This window comes from Atractosteus spatula, chromosome 15 (genome assembly GCF_055471065.1).
Source record: "Atractosteus spatula isolate fAtrSpa1 chromosome 15, fAtrSpa1.hap1, whole genome shotgun sequence".
Taxonomy (NCBI): domain Eukaryota; kingdom Metazoa; phylum Chordata; class Actinopteri; order Semionotiformes; family Lepisosteidae; genus Atractosteus; species Atractosteus spatula.
The window spans coordinates 3,487,304-3,514,005 of record NC_142720.1 but is presented as its reverse complement, the minus strand read 5'-3'; the positions used below and the strand labels follow the sequence as shown (position 1 = coordinate 3,514,005).

At 42.4% G+C, this 26,702-nt stretch overlaps 1 protein-coding gene across 1 annotated transcript in view; it reads left to right on the top strand.

Annotated features, from left to right (window-relative positions):
• The window catches only part of LOC148819846 (inactive phospholipase D5), a 30,513-nt gene extending 4,751 nt beyond the window's left edge, over positions 1 to 25,762 (top strand). Inside the window, exons 2-10 of the mRNA XM_088934180.1 lie at positions 2,333 to 2,469; positions 9,614 to 9,797; positions 11,443 to 11,551; positions 11,959 to 12,086; positions 15,297 to 15,494; positions 18,514 to 18,650; positions 19,188 to 19,353; positions 19,894 to 19,984; positions 21,129 to 25,762. Of these exons, the coding sequence (XP_088790306.1) occupies positions 2,333 to 2,469; positions 9,614 to 9,797; positions 11,443 to 11,551; positions 11,959 to 12,086; positions 15,297 to 15,494; positions 18,514 to 18,650; positions 19,188 to 19,353; positions 19,894 to 19,984; positions 21,129 to 21,358 (1,380 nt within the window). The 3' untranslated portion in view covers positions 21,359 to 25,762. The remainder of the gene's footprint in view (positions 1 to 2,332; positions 2,470 to 9,613; positions 9,798 to 11,442; positions 11,552 to 11,958; positions 12,087 to 15,296; positions 15,495 to 18,513; positions 18,651 to 19,187; positions 19,354 to 19,893; positions 19,985 to 21,128) is intronic.
• Positions 25,763 to 26,702: the final 940 nt, after the last annotated feature.

Below are 26,702 nucleotides of genomic sequence, written 5' to 3'. Positions count from 1 at the left end.
TGGAACAGAGTGAGCGTCTGGCTTTTATAGGACAGGGGGCAGGAACCAGAGGCAGGTGCAGGGAATGAGTACTGAACAAGGAAGGGATGGAGCGTTCTTAAGAGGAAGGGTTTATGATCGTGAAAGTTCTTAGTTGTGAATTCACTTGAGTTCCTAGGATGCAGAGCTCTCTTGTGCAAAAGAGCTATAAGAGGGTAGTTATACTAAAAAGGGCAAGAATGTATTTTCTAGAGGGTCTCCCCTTTGCAGAAGTGGTAAACAAGCATGTAGGAGAAGTGTAATGCTTGCAGCTCTGCTGCTGCCAGGATTCAGTCCCAGGCTCTAATGTGCTCTGAACACCCTCACACTGCCACCCTGTAGACAGCAGATAACTCTGGCCAGGCCCTCAGAGAAGGTGACGTCTCTTCTCTAACTGGCTCAATGCACAAACCCGGTTACAGAAGCGCAATTGTAGATCCATTTAGGAAGGAAAATTGCAAGCACTTCTTTTCATAAGGAGCCGTCAGAGTTGTTTCACTTGGATCCTGTCAGCAGCAGTTTGAATGGAGTAATTAGAAGCATGAGACACAAGCAACCAAATTAGCTGAATGGGCCAAATGGACTCTTCTCAATCATAACCTTCTTATAGGTCTGCAGAAGGGCTCCTTGGAGCAGTGCTGTTAACACCAGTTAAGGGTCAAAGGCCATCTGAAGACTCCTGAATTAGGCTCACCCTGTAGCCCGAGTTTCTTGCAAAACTTAAGGAAATGGGGTAAAAGCTCAGTGCTGAGCTACCGATGAGCCCAAAGCACAGTCTCAGTGCCATAGCACTGGGAAGCCCTGAATTGCAAAGAATTAAAGGCAACTGCTTTTGATATTGGTGCATAAAACTGCTCTTGTTGATACGAAAAAGATGATTGAGAAGCTGACAGAGTCCTGTGCAGATTCCCCTGGTGACAGCAGCCAGACTCTGTGCTCAGCTCTCTAGGCAACATGGGCTCAGAGGGTCCAGACAAACTCACACAGAGTTCGCAGGGCTGTCACTCTTCGGACAGAAAGGAGACGAGGGAGGTCGCGTGCACAGAATGCGAGGTGAGCAGGAGACAAAGGGCAGCTGTCTGGAAGCAGGAGCAGCGCGCTCTCTTTGATCTGCTCAATTCCACCTTCATTTTCAGGGATACATTTTTCATTAGCCCACCTGCAAACAGAAATCAGGCTCCTGCAGAAACAGCAGATCCTGTCACGTATTCTTTGATCTGGCAAAGGCCCTGGCGCTGTACTGTACGTAACTGTTACAAAGCAGGGGAGCAGGAGGATTCTAAGGATTTGTGCTGTTCTGTCATCTGTAAGCCTGAAGATGGGTTATGGAGCCACGGCTGGAATTCACTTGTAATACTTTTTTAGATTTCAGCCCAAATTAATAATTACTAATAAATCGTATTTATTACTATATTGTATTACTTAAATTAACATAATTAACACATTATGTGTATTAATATTCTTTATTAATTTGGTAATGATTTATAGCAAAGCGGGTTTAAATGAATCATACTTTTGCGCTCTATTAAGATTAAAAAGATTTTTACAAAGTTCTCTTCAGTTTTAAGTACAACAGGTGAAAGTAAGTGACCACGCCTTTTCCAGATAGAAACATATCACAGGCCACTGAAAAAACTGCAAACCAGGAGAACGCCTACATACACTTCTAAGATGAAAATAACATCTTTGTTATATCAACTGATATGAATTGATTGATAACCGAACAAAATAAGGACGGGTGAAGGCCACCTTGGGAGTCATTCTGGTTTATACTCCCAAAATAATCTTCTGAAGCAATGGTGCCTTGCCAATGACACCACATGTGTTGTCAAAGTTAAGGGACCAAAATGGAGCCCAGGGAACTCTGTTCAAAAGGAACACTTAATGTCCAGATGGCCTACTAACAATGTGTTATCCTATGACGTTTGAATGATATAATCCAGTGCAGCAAAGCACAGTGAAATCATGATAAATGCTAGAGAGTCCAAGACCTGATCGATCTGTTTAAGTCAGGTAATGTCAGGATCAGAATGCAAATGAGGCAATAATTTTACCAAGCTGCAATATTAAGCAATTTTATTTGGTCCTACTATGAACACATTTCCGTAAACTGATACGAGTAGTGTCTTCTTTAAAGTCCAGCTTTAGTTGGTGATTGTTCTTTTGAGCAGTAATTCTCATCCAATATTCCATTCATAAAACGTTTCTGGTCATAATTTTCTATTGCTATGCAGTCAAGCACAGATTAGGAGCTCTTGAAGATTACCCGGGTAACACAAATAAGCAAAATAAATGGTTTGTTTTGCTTTTGCAGTCTCAGCAGAAATGCATTGTGGTCTTCGCCCTGGTGTGCTGTTTCGCTGTTCTGGTGGCCTTGATTTTTTCTGCCGTTGACATCTGGGATCAGGATGAAGATGGAATTACTGAAGACAACTGTAACAAAAACTGTCGGTAAGAGGTAACACAAGAAATTATTTCTTTTGAGCGCTATGGTCTCTTATGAATTAACACAGATTTCAAGACAAATCACAATTCCTCTTGCCTATTGTGTTTATCATCTTTCCTATTGTGTTAATCAAATGTCCTTGATTCAACCTCATAGGCCCTATAAGAGGTTAACCAAGCAATCATGTTTTCTGGTTTTGGGTTATCTGAAGACAATGACTAATCCCTTCTTTCTTCTTGGAGCTCTACTGATGAACATCCTGCAGTGATCTTGGGGATTATTCATTTTTTTATATTTCTTTCTCTATGCTTGAAGATGGTTGCTTTTAAAGGCAGTACAGGGGAGCCTCCAAAGTAGCTCAACCCATACAAAATGTTTGTCCTAGTGCAGGTAGAGCTCTGTGGTCTTGGGTTCGAGCCTGGGTCATGTCACTTGAAGACTGTGATCCCTAGTGGTGGCACTCAATTGACTGAGCTCAGCCATGCGGAGGGTGGGTGTAGTTGTCCAGCACTCTCTGCTCCACAGCGCCTCCTGTGGTGTCCCAGGTGCCTACAGGCATGTGGTACTGTTGGTGAGAGACATGGCTCTCCACCAACCAGCACTGCAAGACAAGATGTGAAAACCACCCCATTGGATCATCCATATTGGGACGATATAGCAAAAACAATTGGCCAATCTACTGTAGGTTTATAGTAAAGATGCTATATATACTGGATGACTTATTACCATCTGTGTGTGCTGACATTTTTCATGTGACCCTTCTAGACCTGCTGCTGTGTTGTGGAGGAATTGTTATCATCACTGTGGTAACTGTCTTGTTTTTTTACTAAGGAGCTTTTTAAATACTTCAGAAGTGGATGGGATAATAATGGAGGAAATGTGGTGGAAGGGAAATGTTCTGTAGGTCCTTACAATTAAGTTACAATGAGGGGTGGAGCTACTGCACACAGCAGAGTATTGAAGGAAAGATGATTGGATTTAACCAATCAACCTAAATGTTTCATCATATGCATATGGAGGAACCTTCATGTGCTGTAGAAAACAGATATTAATCACAGACACTGTAGCCTCTTACAGGTCGACCATCAGATCTGACTCTGGCCAAGGCAGGGCTGGTGGCTGACAGTTTCATTTCCTTCTCTCTGTTAAATCCGGTAATACATTTTATACAGCACCTTACACATCATCTTGAGGTCATTTACACTAAAACAAGACAAAAAAAGAAGGCAAAAACTAAAGCAAACGGCTACAGGAGATGAGAAGGTACAGTGCTGAGAAAATGTTTTTGAGCCCCCCTAGGCTGGTGTTTGTTCTTATTCTTGGGAGAATCCATTTTATCCTAGGGATTCTCTGCACAGGAAATCAGAGTTTCAGACAACAGAATGGAAGCTGTCTAAACACGGTTCAAATACTGAACTCAAACCTGGACTTTCCAGATGATCTGGACAATGACTTCTCGCCTGGCACATACCTTCTCCTCTGTCCTCGTGTCTGTCTGTCTACTCCCCTGTCCTTTCTTCTCTTTTCCTCTTTTTGTCCTCTGTTCTTGGAAAGTTGATGACTCTTAATCGTTAACCCAGAACGTTATTAACCAAGGTGAACCAAATGATTCCTTTAATTGATGTTTCCCAGACCCCATACCATGCAACAAACATCCCAGTAGCTTTCTTCCTTTGAAGCTCCACAGAACTGCAAATGTTGACACAAGCCAGGTGTTTGACCATTACCTCTAAATTCATAGACAACCACATAGCCCCTTCCAATATCCATAACAATATATTAGGATTATTTAATTAACAAAATGATCCAACAGTAAATACCCCCATATGAATAAGTATCTGAACTCCAACATTTAGCAACTGGTGGCACCTCCATGTGTAGCAATGACTTCAACAGGACATCTCCTGTAACTGTTCATTGGTCTTGTGGATCACATTTTGGGAATTTCGGTTGTTATCAGTTGTTCTTACAAAACGTCTTCAGATCAGTTTTTGAGGGTTTGAGGGTTTCCTTGCACGAACAGCTCACTCCAGGTCCTCCCATAACATTTCAGTGGCGTTTATGACTATGACTTGGCCAAACTGCAGAATTTCTTCTTCCTCAGGCTTTCTGCTGCTTGTTTGTTTAGGATCAATCTTTCTGCCCATCCAGCTTCCAGCTCAGCATCAGCTGATGAATGGAAGGCCCTAAGCTTCCCAATTGTTTAACCTCCTGATTCAAATGACCCATTTATTGTGCTAAGTATACTAGTTGTTTGCTTATTATTTCGCCTACACTGATTCTTAATTATTATTTTTTTCATATACAGTACCAATGCATCTCAAAAAACATTGAATTGGTAGATACTGTATAAACCTCTTTGGTTACTTAAGAAAAGACCAGTTTCAGTCTGACAGGCGTATCATGGTAAGAAATTTTAATTTGCTTAATTATACTGGGGGCTGTCTTTCTCTCTGCACTGTATTATACTGTAAAGGTGAGCTGTTAGACATGATTTGAAAAGTGCTGCCGACTGACTATTAACAGACCTACGGTAACTCTTTTTAGTGATTGAAGACATCATGAAATCGAATTGTATGGCTTTGATTTGTCTGCCTGGCTCTGCACAGTTTAGTTCACTTAAAATACTTCTTTGATCCATCCAGAAATCCAGCTTCAACTCCTGCTGTCCTTTAAGAATCCAGCAATCTCAGCTAGCAGGAACATTTTGATTAAATACTCTATCGATATCCATCTCCTGTTGGTATAAATTAACCATAGGCTTGAATATTTTTGCATGGCACCAAAAGATGTGAATGACTGTCGATTTGTTCAGGCACAATGGCTTCTCACTCCTCTCCTGAATGGTAATCAGTCTCACATTCACAACAGCGTGAAGCAGAGTTATCCTTTCTGTGTGTGGCGAGAAACCGCATACGGACTTTTACACACTAATGCTCCTGGACAGGTAGGACATAATGTAGCACAGAATGTATTGTAGATGACCTTTCTTTGCCAAATGATTTGTCTCTGTAGACCTGCTCAATCTCAGTCAAGGGCTGTTCCAAAAGACATCGGAGAAACCAAATGCCAACCACGTACAGTACCACCTCTGACAGAGGGAGGACTAAGGATTCTGCCAATCTGTCAGGCTAAGAACGATAGCAGATATCGCAACCGGCTGACATGCTGTACCTTGACTTACAGAAAGAGAAATCCGGGGACTCACAGAAAATTATATTAGATTCGGGGCTCAGCACGTACCATCATGTCAAAGGAGAAGGAAGAAGACAGGCAGGCAGTACAGACTGTCACTGAATGAGCTCATTCGCTGACGAGCTGGAACGCAGAGATTTGCAAGCAGAAGGCCGTTGATAGGACTGATATTGGATTCTGTCCTTATTAAAGTAATTTACGCTCTTGTCTCAATGAGATTACATATTGAATGCAGGAGTTGTCCCCCAGGCAATTAACAGCCATGAAGCAGCTTGGTGATTCTGACTGGCTTTATTTTCTAATTACAGTGACTGTGTAAAGGGCACACGGGGATAGTCCACCTGTATTTGATTTAATATGACTGACGAATTGTGTATTTTTGGAAAAAATACAATAAATAAAATTGCCCCTCTTTTCACAAGGGTGAAGAAAATTATTCGATCCACTCATTTGGTAAAAGTGATAGACACTGTAGTTCATTTTAGTTTGGTTAATGAAAATCTATGTTACCTGATCCATAACAAATAGGAAACACATTAAGCAAGTGCTTGGCAGCGAGATTAAAATTTCTTGCTGAAATTCTGTAAATGGTAGAAGGGTTTGCCTAATGTAGCCCATTTATTAAATCAACCTTCTGCAGTCAGTTGTGCAAAACAATTACCTACAAGGAAAATGGAACAAGCATTTTCCTACTAAACACAAGGGTTTAGTGCTGTTATCCGGAATTTATTTTTGTCTGTATACATATATTTATGATTCTGTGGATAAATTGGGCTGTAATATTGCACCATATTTATACCACATTAAAAATCCCTTCAGGCAATAAATGACCAAGTGGACACAGTCAGAGTATCTACTCCATAGCCGTAACATAACACCCTGACCTTCCTGAAGAGCACTGTCACACAGCGAGAGAGCCATTAATGCTCACCTGGTTGAATAACACAATAAAATGGGTGGATTAAGTTATTTAATGGTAATTATATTGATTAAAAATACAAAAGCTGTGCACAGGCTGTCCTTAAGGGAATAGGTCAAATTTATACACCTAGTATGCCTAAGATCCGTGCCCAAGTCCACTCACACACATACAGTATATTCTGTTTGTGCACAGTTTATACAATCCACTTACACATAGAGACGTGTCAGAAATGCGAATCTGAGAATCATCCAATTGTGTACAACACAATCTCTGTGCACAGCAGCACGGCCCCTCCAGCATGCAGAACTGGCCACTGTCAGCCGGCCACTGAGCCTCCCCGCGCTGAGTGTTTCTCCCATGTGGGCAGCCCTCCGAGGTCAAAGCACTCCCGAGACTGGCTCGTTGGGGGCCAGGGACAAAAATATATTATTCTTAACACACGAAATGAGGTGATGAACTCTGAGTCTAACAGCTGTTGTTATCTGTGAGTCCTCAGACACGTAGCAAGCGATCCCTGATGTGTCTTCGGGGGCAGCAGCCTGCTGTGCCCCCCTCTTTAATCTGCCCCGTTGGCGTGTGGCAGTGATGCATTTGCTCAATCTGCTCAATTCAAATTGAACACAGTTTATGCAATATTTCACAAATGTGGTGAGACAGCACAGTGGAAATATGGATCTCTGGGCTGAGCTTATCATGTTCTGCATCTTATCTATTATAGTTTTCATGATTTACTGCATGATTCCAATGGGAAAACTCATCTATATTTCTCCAGCTAGATGCCAAAATCAGTTTATAGGCCTGAATGACTGGCTCTGCAAGATTAAATCAAGCTTAGAATCTTGATCAACTGATACTGTGTTCAAGACCAAAGCAGCGATAAACTAAATAAGTGTCTGTCCAGGCTCAGAGAGATTATTTCGTAAACCTGAAGATCAAGGCAGGTTCGACATAGACTTTGCATACACCAGTTCTCTGGTATCATGAGATACTAAGGCAGGGAGAGACAGATTGCAGAGATAGTCAAACAGGACAGGCGATAGCAGACGGGCTGATCTGAGACTGATCGCAAGCGTAGCAGGGCAGGCTGGCTGAGTTGTCGAGCAGGGCTAGGTGGCTGGAGCATGACACTGTCTGGTGCTTGGCTGGACAGATGTGAAGCAACCAGGCAGAGCAGGTTCGAGACAGACCAAGTATTCCTCGAGCTGAGTTCATGCAGAGTGTGCTTCTAGGAAGCAGGCTTGTTGTGCTGTGAGCACTTCCCTTAACAGAAGGAAGCTCAATGACAGAGCACCGGATCAGTGGCGGATCAGGGTCTCAATATCCTGGGCTAATGGATTAATCACCTATTAATTGGAGGCAGGCGAGTGGGAGTGAGTGGTCCCAGGAGGTGTTTGACCCAGGAGGTGTTTGACTCCTCGTGAGATGCAGCTGGTTTCTGCGGAGACAGAGAACTGCGAGTTCTGGCTCACCCAGGCATGATAGGAACAACATGAACCACACACATAGCTCTCTGTAATGCGTGTACATTAACAAAATACTTGTACTGATCCAGTTTAAATGGGCTATTTAGAATTGTCCTTTGCCATGAGGGATAGTCCTACACCCTAAACCCCTGCGTGTAAGACTTAAGAAAGCACTCTCCGCTGTTTACGTCACTTACTGTAAATGGTAAGAGTCAATCAGTTATGATGAGCTAGCAGCAGCGGTGCCTGAAAGCATTGGCATGAACACTGATTATGGAGAAGCTCAGCTCTGCAGCTTATATAGGAGTTTTTCAATCACTCTTGTTAATGGAAAGCCAAAATCGGTTGAGCTATTCAGATGAGGGCTGTGGGTGTCTGCATGGCTGCTCTTTTTAGACAGAAGAAGACTTAGGCTCCCCAGACCACTGGCAGGTTATTGCAATGCAAACATTGCTCACCACTGCCTAATTATTTATTATCAGCAGGAGGGACAGTATGTCTGCCTCCTGTAGACTCCACACACACACACAACACAGGACACAGGCTTCGCAGATTCTGGGTCCTGTGTGCCTCCCATTGGCAGCCTCACCCCAAACCTGACCACAAAAATCACTCTGAAGGAAGACATTCAGCTCTGATTGGACTTTCTTCCATGACAAGGGAGGTGTTTCTGAAACAACATGCAGTGCCTTTAACACCTCAAGAAAAGAAACAAATAAAGGGATTAAGTAATTTTCTGACAAGTACAGGGCAAAGAGTTTTACAGTTCAGCCAATCTATCGAGCTTCATTAACAAAAGCATAATGATTTATACAGAGGGGAAATACTTCAGCTAATGAAGCTTAAATATTTTAAGACCTTTTCAAAACTCAATTAGGTCTGCCAGTGTGGTTTGACGCTTTGAGCAAATACCCAGCCAGCTGCAGGTGGTAACTTTGCCTGCTCGTCTCCGGCAAGAGATTTCTAAAAAATGGATTTTGTATTTTTCAAAGTCTCTTCTCTGTATCTGTAACCTTAAGAGTTGAAGCATTGCTTTGGGATAGAGGTACTTTATGTATGGCTTTCACTAGGATTTTTAAGAGACAACAATGTTGAATATTTCTAGACCATAACAATAAATGTATATAATGTCAAGGTATTTGCCAGCATCCAATAATAATAATTCATGGTCAAGGCAGAGAAGGGCTTAGTGGCTCACTGTGCACTCATGTCAACAGCAGAGAGAGGCATGGGTCAACACAAGGCAACTGCCAGCAAACCATGACAAACTCAAGGCACAGCGTGATATAAGCATGGTAAAGCAACAAAAAAGCATCTGATTTGCCTGGCAAGTGTCTGAAGAGCCTGCCAACAGACCCAGGTAACTACTGTTGTACATACTGTACCTAGTGTGACAGAAAGGTGAGATTGTCATTTTTTACAACTGCCATTGTTTCATCACTAAGATTACTGTGATATATTAAGACATAGAAACCAAAACATAAATCAATAACTTAATTGCATAATAACACTTCACACAAGCAGCCATCATCTCTTGGGGTTTTAAGGGTGACCTCTGCTCTTCTACAGAGTTGTGCTGGTGGAGACCATTCCAGAAGACCTGCCCTATTCCAGCAATGACACGGCCCACGTCCCCCTCTCCTTGGGCCTCCACAGCCTCCTGGATCTGGCCAAGAAGACAGTGGAAGTTGTGTCTCCGCACTGGAACTTAAACTTTACAAATGAAAACTACAGCTCCCCCTTGGCCAGACAGGTAAACATGCTAATAGTTTCATCTACTGTACAATATCAGTCTGATGTGAAGGGCACCAGACTTAAGCTTTTTGCCAAACCAGTGCCCTGTTGAATTAATCTGCAAAGTGACTAAGAGCCCAGTATTATCATCATTTTTCAATGAACAGGCATCCGATGACAAAAACAAAGAGTTACTGTAATTGTACAGTGTGATGCACTACTATATGACAGAAGGATGGGCAGTGAAATGTTATACCGTCTCTTAATTTTTGTGATTCTTTTAACTGGTGAAGAGCTTTTTTCTTTTTGCCCCTTTATCTCTCTCCCACAACACCTAGATCTCAGAGTGTATTATACAAGAATACTTTTGCTTAACTTGAGACTCAGTACTCAATACCATCTAGACACCGATATGAATGCCAACGTCATCTTGGGTTTTAAATAAAGACATTTGTTCAATCACATGAACAAATCAACACTAATGTAGTATGGTGTGTTATTTCACACACATTAGAGTAATAAATACATTCATTATTAAAAGCACCAATTTCCCCTTTCTTGTCAGCAGGTAGATGTGCAGTAGTCCTTTTATACAAGCCCTATACAGACTACAGTCCTTGGTCAGTCCTCTATTTTTCGAGCCTGTTAGCCAGGCAGACTACTGTAAAGTGAAATTTAAAGAGAGAAGAGTGAACATCACAGATACAGATGGCACATCTGCATGTGTTCACAAGAGTTACACTCCTTAAGCGTATACAAATTAAAAATAAACAAACACAATGTCACAGAAAATCTGTTCGGCTTGATAGGAATGGCAAGAAGGAACTGTGAGCATCGTCTGTTCATCCAGCTGAACACAGTGCAATAGTGCACTCTGCAATCGGCCCTTTTGTTTCCAAAGCTCATCTGCGGACGTCGGCTCTGATTAATTTGAAGGATCACTGGCTCCAGGCCCTGAGTCAAGTGTTGTGGTCATTACCTTAGTGGTTCCACCGAATGAGCTTCCTCTGCTCCGAGTGCTCGAGTGCCAGGAGAGTAATGGGCAATCAGGCCTAATTGGGTGAGCCTGCTCCAGCAGTTGCTTTCTTGTGGCAGTGTGAGTTAGCCACCAGCAGGAAAAACATTGAAAACTACACGTCTACTTTGTGCTGATGGCTGTACCTTACATCTTTTTAGGGGGGATATGAATCACAGGATGCTTTATCACAGGATGTATTATTTCATTGAAAATGTTGTCCTTTCTGTGCAAGGCACACACACTTTTTTATACCGTACACCACAGACTGATTTACAGCAGAAAAAATAGTGAGACTCAGATGAGACCTCATCAGGATTCAGCACCTGTCTTATTGAGTTGCTCACGTTTCTGAATGTTTCCTGCTGTTATGATTTGAATCACGCTTGAAAGGTTCAATTTTCTCTCAAAATGTATCGGTATGATGCAGAGGAGAAGATCCTCAGTTGCAAAAGGGACTTTTAAAGCAACTAATAAGGAAAGAAGGAAACCAACCAGTTGAAGGGCACAAATACACCAAGTGTTCAAAAGAAAAATCTCCAGTTGCCATTAGATTAGTACTTCCTAAACACTGCAGTATGCATTCAGTGCACAGTAATTATTCACTAGGTCTGCTTTTTAAAATAATAAATATTGCTTGCTTCTGCAGGGCCAGGACTTGTTTGAAAGACTGCTTAACCTGGGCTCTCAGCAGGTCAGTCTGAAAGTAGCTAGCGGTCTGGGACACTCAAAGGACCTGAACAGCCTTTATGATAGTGGTGAGTTTCTGCACATTATCTGAAATGCACATTCAGTGGAACAAATACAAAATGACCTCAATTACATTTTGGAAAATAATTCTTTAATACTTCCTTGATACTCTGTGGTCACTAGGACCACAGCTTTTTAACAGATGGAAATAGATCTATTTAAATATTTTCATCTCCCAAAAACATTGCATCTTGCAAGTTGCTTTTAAGAGTTATCAATACCTACAATTTTCCACTAGAATTTAAAATGGAGCCTAATTAGCAAGCTGTGACCTGAATTAAGGTCTCATTTCAGTGTCTCAAAGGCTCTTTTCCAAAATCCCTGAGGTCTTTATGAACACTGCTGAGGATAAAGAAAGAGTCCTGGGCTTCCTGTCCACAGACTGTTGAGTCCTGTCTGTCGCTCTCTCACCCAGGTGCTGATGTACACTACTTGAACATGGCCTCCTTGACGAAAGGTCACTTGAATTCCTCCTTCTGGGTCGTGGACAAAAAGCACATGTATATAGGGAGTGCAAGCATGGACTGGCGTTCCCTCACACAGGTATGGCCAACGCAAAACCAGCTCAGAGGAATCAGGAGCTGAGCTTTCTTCGCCAGTACTGCTTGTGTAGCAGTTTGCTTCGCAGTTTCTACAGTGTTTTCTGGTCCTCCTATTAGTACCTAAACCAGAATCTGGATCACTGATGTAAAGGAGGAAAAGCCATGTTCCTGATACAGGTCTATGTGATACTCCACTAATAACATCACCCTTTCCTGTACCGTTTCCTATCCCTAAGCCAGTGTTCAATCTAAAAACATAAATTACCCTGAATTGCCTGAAATTGAGAATTAATGTTTTATATGAAGCTTTATCAGAAGCGTTCTGAATATCTAAATACACCTTATCATATGCTCTGTTTGTTGCCATTAGCTCAAAAAATGGTAGCACTGTAATTAATATTTATCTTTTCTAAATCCTTGTTGACTATCCCTTAGGATCCTTTTTCTATATAGGCAATTCTCTAATTTACTTGTAATTACAATTTTCATGACCTTACATGTAAGAGATGTTTGTATGCTTGCTGGTCTATAATTACTTGATTCTGTTTTATTCGCCTTGTGTATGGATGTGAAAAGCATTAGAGGTGAGTGGATGTAACCCCTGTCCTAAATGGGACCATATTTCACTTAGATTGCTATAGAATTATGAAAAGTTCTGCATAGGGTTTTTTTTAATGTAATGAAGTACTATGTAATAGTACTTAATGATTTGTCAGTCATGCTGATGGATTCCTATCTCTAAGCCTCGTGATGCTCTGCTTGCACAATCCAGCTGCACGTCTTAACCTGGACCCACCATCTTCCTGTTTCACATGAAAAGCTTTAGCGCTTTGATACGAAGGTAAAGCTTTTTGAACTGCTGTGTCCTGATCAATATCACAGGACATGCAGGATTGTTGAACTGTATCCGTTCCTTGAGCTTCTCGGCTCTTGTCTTGGATTAGTCCAACACCTGCTGGGGTTTATTCCACTGCTTCACTAAAACCCTAATTAAACTAATGATCTGCTTCTCCTGACCTTGTTTAAACTCTTTTCCAGCTCCCTGATATCAAGGTGCATTTTACCCACCCTTAAAGTAAGCTGAACTACATATTGTCAAGAGAGTGATGTTAGCTTTGGCAGAGAAAATGGATGTTTAACTAATTATTTAATAAATTAACTAATTATCTAATGGAACAAGTAATAGGTTTATTCCTTGCTGAAAAGAGAAGAAAGAAAACGCAACGTTTCGGACGTGGAGCCTTCTTCAGGTGTGAGAAAGACAGGGCAGTAGGCAAAGGTAATGTAGCAGGAGAACAAGAGCTGGGAGAGAGGAGGAGCGAGAGGCTAGCTGCAGGATAATTGTTCTCAAAGACGGTTTTCTGAACTCATACATCAGAAAGACTACAGAAACCAAAATTATCCTGCAGCTAGGATCACACCTTCCCCCTTCTCTTAACGACAGACTACTTTTCTTCTAAATTCTCTCTATTCATTGTAGGTTTCATTTCACACCTCTCTTCACCTGTCCTGACTTCACACCTCCTGATTGGCCTCTCTTTCTGTCCCCTGCTCCCACCCCTCGCTCCTCCTCTCTCCCAGCTTGTGTTCTCCCACTACATTACCTTTGCTTACTGCCCTGTCTTTCTCACACCTGAAGAAGGCTCCACGGCCGAAACGTTCTGTTTTCTTTCTTCTCTTTTCAGCATGGAATAAACCTGTTACTTATTCCTTTGCAGCCTACGCATGCTGACACAGCTACCCACCTGAACTAATTATCTAATGACCCAATTGCTTATTACTTAATTAACAAAGGGATACAATCTCTTCTCATGGATGAGACAAATGTCATGATCTTCCTCATTGGCTTGGCAGTCCTTCTTTATAATGATGTTCCTGTAATAATGGAGGATAAACGTAGCTGGGGATACCAATTCACTAAGAGTCATCTTTAAAGAAAAACAAACAAAACTCATAAAAATGTATTTGGAAGATTGCATTCCCCTTCCCGAGCCCTGCTCTGCTGTGATTAAATCAGAGGTGGCAGCCTTCAGAGGGACTAGTAATTGGAAATGCCTGAAGTTCCTGGCAGCTGTGCTGGGAGAGTGCCAGGAGAGGAGCAGTGCGACTGCATATCAGCACGCAGGCCATGTCAGTGATGAGCCAGCTCCAGGCCGTGTCGGTGATGAACCAGCTCCAGACCATGTTGGTAATGAGGCTGCAGCTCCAGGCAATGTCGGTGATGAGGCAGCTCCAGGCCATGTCGGTGATGAGGCAGCTCCAGGCCATGTCGGTGATGAGGCAGCTCCAGGCTGTGGTGGTGATGAGCCAGCTCCAGGCTGTGGTGGTGATGAGCCAGCTCCAGGCTGTGGTGGTGATGAGGCAGCTCCAGGCCATGTCGTTGATGAGGCAGCTCCAGGCACTGGTGGTGATGAGGCAGCTCCAGGCCATGTCATATTACCACCACAGTCTGGAGCTGCCTCATCACCGACACGGCCTGGAGCTGCCTCATCACTGATATAGCCTGGAGCTGCTGCCTCATCACCACCACTTCCTGGAGCTGCCTCATCACCGACATGGCCTGGAGCTGCCTCATCACCGACATGGCCTGGAGCTGACTCATCACCACCACAGCCTGAAGCTGCCTCATCACCGACATGGCCTGGACACGGCCTGGAGCTGCGGCCTCATCAGGCTGTGGTGGTGATAAGGCAGCTCCCAGCTGTGTCAGTGATGAGCCAGCTCCAGGCCGTGGTGGTGATAAGGCAGCTCCCAGCTGTGTCGGTGATGAGCCAGCTCCAGGCCGTGGTGGTGATAAGGCAGCTCCCAGCTGTGTCGGTGATGAGCCAGCTCCAGGCCGTGGTGGTGATGAGGCAGCTCCTGGCTGGCTCCTGGTCATGAACATGCGGGGGGAAGCTCAGCAGCAGACCGATGCAGAGCCTTTCAGCAGTGCAAGCATGTGCAAGCATGTGCAGTGCTCTGGCCTGAGGCGCTCTGTGTGTGTCTGTTATAAACTCCTCTGGTGCACGAGAAAACAATACTGTGACCCCATTAAAAAAGTAACGCAACCCAAAACTTTCAAAGTCTTGTTACTTTTGAAATGTCCTCTACGGTAGTAATAACTTTTCCTTTTACTCTGAAGCTTAGAGGACAGGTGATGTCTTGTTTTTAACTGCACTTGTGGTTTTGTTTTCACTTTGAAAGTGAAATGCACTTGTGTTCAATTTCACAGACGAAGGAGCTTGGGGTGATTATCTACAACTGCAGCTGCCTGGCACTGGACCTGCACAGGATATTCACCCTCTACTGGCAGCTGCATTACAAAGACTTTGTGCCCTCAATGTGGTCCAAGAGGGTTTTTGCCCTTTACAACAAGGACCACATGCTCAAGGTGCACCTGAATGACACCAAGGCGGAGGTCTTCATTTCAGTAAGTGTGTCTGAAAGCCCTGGACTAAACCGAAAACTATTAATTTCCTATTAGATCAGTGCCCATATGGATACAGATCTGAGCTTCTAAAAAACTCTTCATTCGCAAGGACAAGGTTATAAGAGATAAAATGAAAAGTCATTGTCATATATATCATCTATATTTCTTTCCATTTTCAGCTATAATGGCACAATGCCTAAATCCCACTAAAATGCTCAGCATGAAAGAGAAGCAGGAAAAGTCAATACAACTTTAAAAATGAATGTGGTTTTAAAATTAACCTTAAAGGCCAATCAGCATCATTACATTGCATATAATAAAGAATCTTTGATTGAATACAAGCCTACTACTATTCCACACAGCACCCCTGGGGAGCATTTGATACCTATGGATATTTTTGCTGTGGACAGCTACAGTTATTAGTGTACTTAATGCGGTGTAGCAACGCACAGTGCACAAGTGACAAGATTAGTGGGGGATTTAGAAGAAAAGTGTAATATTTGCACAGTAAGCCTTCATTTGTGATGTCAGCAATTAACACAGGAACAACTCCCGCTTCTCTTTGGTCACATAGTCTGTCCACTACTAATTTTCCATTGAGAAATAGATCTTAATGACCTTTCTGTTTCACTGAAACATACAAATGTAATTTGACTTCTTTGATTAATGTGACAGATAAAGGGCTGTTAATAATTACTGTTACAAACAGTCCTGATCACTGTACTTAAAAGAACGTAATTGTGCAGTATGTTGAAAGGATGTGCTGAAATTCGCTTTTTGAAAATTATATTCTTTATCAGGAGAACATATTCCTTGTATGCATATCCAAAAACAACATTTTTTTGGGGTCCCTAACAGATTATTTTGTCAGCTGGAAAACTTTGATAGTCTGGCTGTGCATTTTTACACCATCAAACAGTTGACATCTGGAAATGTTTTGACTTGGCTGTCACATTGGATAAAAAATAAGAAACGCTGAGGAAAAAAATGACTCTTCACCAGAAAACAGTTTAAAATAAATTGTTTTGGAGCTGGTGTTATTGACGCAGCAGCCTGACTTCGGCTGTTGCAATCAAGGTTTTAATTAATAAAAAAAAGTAACTGAAGGGTATGTTTCAATCGGTCATCCATGATCAAGTGACAACTAATCACCACTGCCCTCACTACCAATCAGAACCTGGCACAGTATAAATACATTATAGCAGTGATCTTCACTCCTGGTCCTCCAGAGACACGGCCCACAAGGCTTACATGGGAACACAAACTTTCTAGTGACTGCAGATTTGGAAATGAAGGTAATTAAGGCCAATTAAGTCGTTAGGCTCATTACCTCATTGCAAGCTCAGGTAGAGTCAAATCCAAAATACCATGTGGCTCCGTGGGACCCAGAGAGAGGATGTCTGTGTTAGAGACTATGAGTAGATTGCCTTTCATTGCATCATTTTACAGTTTTGGGCACATTGTTTTTTGTTTAATTTTATATTCACAAGTCCAGCTTAACTTTCATGAGAATACATTTATTATGCATAACTAGTATTGTAAGTAAGGCGGGGAAAATGTGTTGAAACCAGCACTGAACTGCTCACAGCCAGCAGATATTCCCTGTCCCTGCAATTGATCCTGGAGACACTCGGTTGCTCATTTTCAGAAGCCGGTCCCCCAGGAAAACAGGCACAGACATGACCACTCATGGCTCCACAGCCCTGGTTCTGCTCCTACAGAAACACTTTAAATGTATGTATAGACCCCAAGAATGGCTTTTTTGTTCTCGAGGACAACATAGGCAAGGAAGAAAGAGTTTTTCCACATTTAAACATTGTTTAAAAAAGTGACCTAAATAATATCTCACCACAATGAATATATTTTCAGTGACAGAAAGGGGCTGGGAAACACAGTGACCACCCTGTGGTGTAAGCAGGAATTCTGGGGTGCAGGAAGACTCTGCAGGCAGTGGAACCACACTCACCATGCAGGCAGAGCCCTGACTGTCCTATCTGGCAGCATCTGTAAATACACACCCGACTGGTTTCTAGAACAGAGCAGGGACACACCGCAGCTAGCTGGCAGCAGAGCGAGGCAGTGGGCTGGCTCTGCACTTGTAGCTAGAAGACCTCAGCTGAGATGGTGCTGTCATCTCCTTGAGCAAACTACTTCACCAGGCTGTTGTAGTAACTGCCTCACGTACTAAAGGGAGTCCTGGTTACCTGCACAAACCAGTGCCGGATTTTCCATTAGGCACTATAGGCACAGTGCCTAGGGCCTACAAAGGAGGGAAACATTAGTGACTAATGAAAAAGGAGCTGAAACAACATGCTTGAGATCGACTCTAGGTGCTCCAAATAAATAATCATATGCTACCTATCGGCTGTTCTAGAAACTAGAAATATCGAAGTGATCCATCAATCACGTGTTTTAGCATTAGATTAGTATAGCGCCTACACCGGTCACTTTAGCGCCTGCACCTCCCCCTAGCTACGCGCCCGCAAGGCAGGCTGGGGGCAGCGGCCGAGGGGCTGGACTGGAGGTCAGCCTGTCCACTGGAGATTGATCTGGCAGTGTAAATAGCATATAGAGGTTATGAGGAGCCATTGTAAATAGTTGTCAGTGTTTGCTGCTTTGCCCTTAAACCCACCATAAACCATAACCCACCATAAAGCGAAGTACCCCTCTTTAACCCTTACCCTGTGTGTTTAACCCCTTCATGGAGTTTCAGTCTCTGTCTGTCAAAGTCCAATGGGCGGAGGTAAATAAACGTGTTGTTGCTGGCGCATCAGGGGTGTGTGAGCTTCATTCTGTGCGAATCCCCCGGTCATTACAATAGTTTAAAGTGCATCATGTCAATCGACGTAATTCAATTGGCATTTACCCCTCTTTTTGTGAAAGTGCCTAGGGCCTATGAACACCAAAATCCGGCCCTGGCCCAAACATAAATCTGTTCTCAGTTGCCTTACCTGGTTAAATGAAGCATTAAATCAAATCATTGTGGTGTTCTCAGCGCTTCTGTTGTTGGTGTTTTCAGAGCTCTCCGGACACCTTTTGTCCTAAAGACCGAACCAAAGACATTGATGCCATTTACAAAGTGATTTCGGATGCCAGGAGGTTTATCTACATATCCATTACCGAATACCTGCCTCTTGTGAACAGGAGCCCACACAGGTCTGTCCCACTCACAAGCAATGAAACAAGTAGGCAGACGTGTGAAAACGTGCTGGCATGAAAAGAGCTTTCTTGCATTTTCCTGTTTTTTTTTAAGTAACAAAAGTAGTTCTTCGTAACCTGTAGGAATTAAGTGATATTTCACACAGGAACCAGATAAAGAAAAAATAAGTAATTGTTTTGTGTGTGCTTGCTTTAAACCGAAAGAAAACAATTTAATGTACTGTTATACTGAAATGATTAGTTTTCTTTTTGCTGTTTGGCAAATTGAATCACACAATTACATCAGATGTGTACAGAAAAAGGCTAACAGTCAAAAGATTATTTTTGTTAAAACAGAATTTAGCCATTTTGATCAATCACATTTAATCCGATTAAAACTGATTTACTAGCTGTGGTCTTGTGTAACATCTAATACATTCATACGAAATATATTCCTAATCAAATTAGTAAATAAAACTTCACTTACTGCAGTATTCCTCGTACTGCATGACACACATCTACTCACCTTTAACCTCTGTGAACTGGTGTTTCCAGATACTGGTCTCGTATTGATGGGATGCTCAGAGAAGCTCTAATCCTGAGGGACATCAAAGTCCGTCTCTTAATCAGCTGCTGGACTCAGACCAACCCTTTGACATTTAACTTTGTGTGGTCACTCAAGACTCTCTGCACAGAACGGCCCAACTGCACTTTGGAAGTGGTGAGTGAAAATGGACTGGACAGCTGCCCCCCCGCCCACGGTTCCCAGCAATCCCACCTGATTAACCAGAGGGTTCATCAACCCTGCTATGACATCATCATTCGTAACGCAGCGTGTTAGTCAAGAGCTGTGTGAAAGCTGTGTGGAAAAGAGATTTTTGGCTCTGGACAGTCTCCTGGAAGGTTGTGGGATCGAATGAGGTTCCAGTAAAATCGTCGGCCATATGTAACGAATACGCTCCTGCGTATAACAGGGATCTCAGGGAGAGGTCTCCTTCAGCTCAGCCGGCAAGTTCCCTGCTGCATGACGCCGGAGACCCGGGTCGGGTCGGAGCGGCAAGGGCAGAACCCCCAAGACCGTTACACATACAGATAGATATTGATGTAAACTGCGGATAAGAGCATCAGCTAAATAACATGAGAATAAAGAGACGTGTCTTGAAGCTACAGGCTGAGAGTGGTACATGAGCAGAAATGCCTGCTGGGCAATCTTACTCTAACTCTGTGTTGTCATCTTTTAATGTTTATATATACCATCCAGAAGTTCTTCAGCCCCAAAGAACAGAGGAATGGCACTGCGTACACCATTAACCGCAACAAGTTCATGGTGACTGACAACGCCCTGTATATCGGTGAGTATCGCACTCCCCCTCCTCACACCTGGTGCGGCTGTCACGAAAGCCGGTCTTGACTCCCGTGGAATGCGTTATTAAAGACCCTATGCGGACGGTATAATCCGTTAAAGGCAACGGAGGAAGGTACAACGGGGTTAGGATGGGTGGACAAGACAGGGGGCGGTGTCTGTAGTGAGCAGGTGCACGGGGGGTATGAGGTAGCAACCAAGAACAGGGGAATCCAAAAGGGAAGTCGGGGCGCAGTCTGTAATCCAAGAGCTGGGAAATCCATCCAAGACAAACGGTTAAAAGGGGGAACCGGGTCGGAAACCGGCACAGGAACAGGAACTAAAAACATAACGGAACTAGGTACTCTGAATCCCGGACCCAGACGGTCAGGACGCCGGGGAAAAGGCCTGCCTTCGGAGAACCCGGAAAATAGGCGAGCCTTGGGGGCGTCCATCTTCCAATACTGAGCCCAGAACTGCAGAGACGCCAGGCTTTCAAACAAAAAGCAAACGAGACGCACCAGGAAATAATATAAATTAATCATAACCGAAAGTGGTAAGAGCGCCCTCTAGAGGAGGGATGTGGAACGTAACAGCGGCACTTGTGAAGACGGAGACCCCATCTCTCGTTACCCCGAGGTCAAGATAAATGCAGTTTCTATGTTTTATTTAAAATGATACGGGTCACATTTACATTATGGAGCCACATGGTATTTTGGATTTGACTCTACCTGAGCTTGCAATAAGGTAAGGAGCGTAACATATTGACTTGATGTTAATTGGGTCACATTTACATTATGGAGTCATTTTTTCACATAATAACAGTGATCTGTATTATAATATGAACAGTGCGAAAACCATGAATCACTGAAAAAATACTTTTTTTGGCAGGTGAGTCACAGACGCCTTATGTTCATACTAACACTACAGAGCTGTTTATACAATTTAAAGTGTTTGTCAATGCTTCTGATAATCTGGACATGATAAACTGGGCACCTACAGTATGTTGCTGTGTGATGCTTATTTTTCACGACTATACTGCAGTTATGAATAACCACTCGTTTGTGCAGACAGGTTTTTTTAGAAGAGCTGACGCGTTTGGAAAAACAGTATTAAAGTTGAATTTAATATGATCTGTCTGGCATTTTTTTCAGGGAACTTTGACTGGGTGGGGAACGAGTTTGCCTACAATGCTGGAGCCGGGCTAGTGATCCGACAGGAAAACAGGACCAACCACACCATCCTGGACCAGCTCAAAACCGTGTTTGAGAGGGACTGGTATTCTCGGCACAGCAAGAGCCTACAAGCCAACAAGATTCCCGAGTGCATTAAACACAGGATGAACCAGCCGGCCTCGCCGAAGGGCTCGCAGTACAGTGTGTAGGCGGACTCCGCTCCGCCGATTCCTGAGCTCGGACCGGATTTCTCACAGCTGGGAACCAAACCGGCACCCGAGCCGTCAGACTCTCAGCGAGACCTGCTTAGTAAGAAGCAACTTTGATTAATTTTCTAATTCAAAGCGGTGCCTGAATTCTTTTTTTTTAACAGAAACAGTGCGAACGCAACATCAGCACAACAAGATGAAAAGCAAAGTTCTTTGCTACGTGAATATACATACAGTGCTGGATATTTTGATTAGGAGGAGAGGGATAGTCTTTTTAAACTCGGATGTCACCACAGCATTCTTAAACAAAGTATTCGCATTCCAGATCATTAAAATGGGACTTACTTAAGTCCCACATATTCCAGCAAGGTAGGTCTTGAAATTGCGTTAATTGTAAAAAAAAAAACATTGTGGAATTAATACGCTAACAAGAAGCAGGCAGCATTCACCTGTCACTCACTCGACACTGGCTAAGTTTAAGACATTGTGCTTATTACCATTTGCATTAACCTAAGTCGGCATTGAAAAGCAGACTTCTGATCAAATAAGGCTCTTATTTTTACAAGAAATCTTACACAATCACAGAGAGACAGTGAATCCTCAGGGTGTTAAAAGGAGGAAAATAATTTATTTACTGCACTGCATTCCTGGCCTCAAAGATGCATTTCGCCTTCGATTCGTCTGCCCCCTAGCGGCAGGATGAGGTGTAGAGAGGGGTGAGCGGAGACGGACGGGGTCGATCCCACCTTCCTCACTCTGCAGCTACGACAGCCATTTCCTCTTCTTCTCTCGGACAAAAGGCGCCAGAGGAATCATCGCCGTGTCCCTCTGGACACGTGTCCTCTCCCTCGGCCATTTCAACAGAGATCACAGATCACAGATCAGTCAAGCCGTGCGTCACTTTCAAACAAACACAAGTCACCACAGTATTGTTGTTCTTTTACTATTAATTATCAACAAAGGCCCAGGTTAAATTAAATATTTCTCCCTCTTGTCTAACACATACTCAGATCAGCTGTGTAAAACAGACACATTGGGCTGAAGCTGAGCTGCCAGGAGACTCCAGGTCTGTGACTAGTCCTCTGAGATGGGTCTGAGCTGAGATTTATTCTTGGCCGCCCGATAAAAACGATAAAACACAGTTGTGCGTGCATTTAATTTCATTGTATTTTTATAAAGAGATATATACACAAAACATAAACATTAACTCAGAACATCTTGGAAATAAGTACATTTTCATTCTTTTTAAGAAAAGCATGTCTCTTTCTAACATAGTCAATGTCTTTTTGTACCTACTTCAACAGAAATGAGGAAACTGCTTTTTTAAACCAAATATTCTTAATATCAGCGTGCACTGCGTTGTATCAGTTTTTTACACAAGGATCCAACATTACTCATGTTTTTGTATTTCTTTATATGAAACTAGAAGTACTTTGTTTGCCAGCTGAGAAGACTGTTTGCTGTAAAAAGTGGGTTTGCATGTCATGCACTGTATACAAATAGTTATAAGCAGGGAGTACTGATGCTGAAATTTGCAAATCTCCTTTAAATTTGCTTGACCTCCTTGGCAGTTGAAGGGCAGCAGAACTTGACTTCCTTGGGAAAATGGCTCTTGCTTTGCTCATGGGATCAAAAGAATTTGTCTCTGTACACCAGGGGTCCTGGAAAGCCCCAGTCCAGTCCAGTTACTTTTTATAAGTCACCCTAAATCACCTGTTATTTGAAGATCAGGAACAGCTATTTCAGCATTTGATCAATTCAGCAAAAAATGTATCACTAAAGGGATCACTAGTCTTTTAGAGCTGAATGATATTCTGATTTTTGTTCCAAATGATCTCTACTTAACTGATAACACCACCTGTTCAATTGATCATATTTCAATTGTTCTCGGCCTTGAAGGACCGAAGAATTAGACCCTACCTATCGAACCTGCAGGACTGGATCTCTCCAGGACCAGGTCTGGAGACCTCCTGCTGAGCACAGTGAGGCTTAAGAGCACAACCGAGGGGAACTAATTGCAAGGCAGTCTTTGTAAAGAGAAGGTGGGCAGCTGCGTCAGCATGCGTAGGCTGCAAAGGAACAAGTAATAGGTTTATTCCATGCTGAAAAAAAGAAGAAAGAGAACACAACGTTTCGGCCGTGGAGCCTTCCACGGAGCCTTCCACGGCCGAAACGTTGTGTCCTCTTTCTTCTTTTTTTCAGCATGGAATAAACCTATTACTTGTTCCTTTGTAAAGAGAAGTTTGTTTTTGGGGGGCGATATTTGGTCTTAACATTAGTACATAATTGCAATGTAAATAGAAAAACCACTGTGTACCATTGTTCACTGCATGAGCCATTCAAGGGGTTAGGGTGTCCAGATAGGCTGATGCTTACAGCTTTAGAAAAATGGAGCCAGAAGACACGTCTGTTCAGTGAAGGAGGACAGTTCTGTTCAAGGAGCCTGGTGTATGCAGAGCCTGCCTGTCTAAAAGTCTCACACTGCCATCTAGTGTTAGGAATCTAGATCTCTTCACCATCACAATGCTGGTAGCACATTCCTGATGGAAACAGAGCTCAAGTACTGAGGACAAGGACTGTAGCAAACGTATCTTCTTCATATTGAATGTATGATATTTTTTTCTGGCACACCAGTCAGCATGCTTTTTCCTCTCTGTTACAACACGCAGACAATGTTCTGTAAGAAGTTTAACAATTTTCTTTGGCCTTTTATGCACTGCTTTTTTCCAATCTCACAGGCTAGATCTGATGCTACTGTTGTCAAATCACCTCATCTAATCACGTTTTCCTACCCAAACAGCCAACATTTTCTCTAATCCTGGTGACATCTCTGGGCTGAACATACGGACAAAAGACAAAATAAAATCCAGAAACGTCTGGTTTAAAATGCTTGACCCTTTAAGAACACACTGCACATAATTTTTTACATTGCACTGGTGAAAGTTTTCCCATTGCAGCTTATTCAAAGATTCATGTAGACAGGGCAATGTGACTTCTGGGCATTTCAGCAATAAATCTTTTCACACAGGGACATAAAAAACTTAAGTATGTTTGTTTTTCCTCCATTTCAGGACAAACACATTCAGCAGTCTCCAATAATTCCAATATAAGTTGTAGAGCACAAAGGAAAGTTACAAATGTAATTAAATTCCAGATTTGTTTTACGTTAAAAGAATGATCCTTTGCTAACAACACATATTTCCCTTAAGAAAATATTTCTCTGCTGCTACTCTCCATGTGAATTGTATTTGCACTAGGTCCATTGTTTTCAAATACAAACCATCTGAAGATATGAAGTCATTCTGTACAATAGAAAATCACAGTCCCATATTGACTAATAGTTTCACAGGGAGAACAGCACCTTTTACTCAAACTCACTAACTAGCCCCTTAATTCAAAATGCCCCATATTTAACCCACTGCTGTCCCATACGTCTAACACAGGTTAGGATTTAGCATTACCAGCTAAAACAAAACAATAGCATTTTCACATTACTTTCATTGGTTTGATTTCAGCTGAAATGTAAACTCCAGTTTCCAGCCTGATAACAGCCTTTTGTTTGATAGAAAACATCATGTGCTGACTCATGGGCTCTTAACAATGATCTCACATTTCAGTTTTATATCTGAACATGTCTTGGAACAGACCTTGTTGTATGAAAGTTATGGACATGAAGATTTTTAACTGCCTGTAGTACTTTTTTAGATTTTACAGAATCCTTCAATTCTTTACTCAGCTTCCCCGAGCTCCTTCAAATCTGAACTGAAAACTTTCTTGTTTAGAAGGGCTTTTACTTAACACACCCCCATCTACTATCTTCTCTCAATGTGTTTTTTTATGTTGTTCTGTAAAGTGCTTTGAAAAGCCACTTTTAAAGGCACTATATAAAAATAAAGTTTACTGGTATTATTCAGTAGACTGTGCACAGAAAGTGTGATATTGTACATATTAGCTCCACTGTTTGAGTAACTGATGATTTCCTAAACTCTGAAATGATTACAGATCCCAGCCATATTGAAATCAGCAGCACTGGCATGAAGATAAACCACAATCTGACAGAATCCACACGCAGAGTCTAGGCCTGAGGACCTGTGACATCTGTACAGGATATTTCTGGAGATGCTCATTTTAAAATGGCTTAGGGCTCTGTAAATTATATGCGTTGCTCATGCTAAATCCAGAGTAGATCTTTTTTTTCCCCCAAAATTGGCATGCTACCCGTTTGCATGGCCTGCCTTTTATGAACATTATATCTTTGAAAGTTTTGCAATATTTTAAAATGCAGAGGAATGTATATTTATTGTATAACCATGCAAATGTATATGAATGTTTCATCCTATATATACTTATAAGTTAAGTTAAATTAATAGCTTTAATTAATTTGTACCTGTCAATAAAATTGTTTCAAGAAGTTTGTCCGGCTCCTTCGTGAGAGGCTGCTGTGTGGTGGAGAAAGCAGAGTGCGATCCCTGGGCACGGTGGAGGAAAAGCTTGGCATCAACGTGACACGACCACAGCAAATGGGCAGGTGAAGTGGGACATGTAAATACTGTATATCACACATCCAGTACTGCAATACTACCACTTAATCACACTGTGGAAGGTGTTGCTGGGGTCTGTTAATTTAGCCTTCAACAAACTTAACGCTACATAACAAAAGATAGGACCAACACCCACAAACATACTATAAACAGGATAAAGCAGAAATGCCTGCTGCGTGTCAAAGGACAGAAGCCAGAGAAGGACAGAGCAGGACAACAAGTAATTACATATCAAAGAACAGGACAAGCACTCAGATTGTGAGACAAACTGCTTTCTGTAGTTGTATATAAGAGCTGGGAAACCCTAGCAGTTTGTCTGATCTGCTGGACAGACCCAGCACACGTTGCTGTCAGCATTGAGCTCAATAAAACTGAATCTGCACAAGACTGTGTCCTGCTCCTCTGATGAAGAATTTCCCACAACAGCAGGTTGATGTAGTCCTCACACGGGAGATCCTCAGCGTAGTGCAGGAAATGTCCGTCATATGTGACATCCAATAAAAAAAATCTCAATTTCTACTTCAATAATTCTGATGATTATTTTCTCAGTGTCCTGTTTCAGAAAGTCAGGGTCATTTGTGTCTTACAGAACTGAAAGATACTTCTCTAGCAAGCCAAACATCCGAGCTCTGACCACAAGAATTGTTTTCTGAAATGGGATCTTGACACAAACATTGATCAAATATCAATAGTATACAAGGGTACATTTACAGTGATTTACAGGCAGCACGTATACATTAACACCATGTTCTACAGCCTTCAGAATAATAAGGCATATTTTCATATGATTATTAACGCTTTTT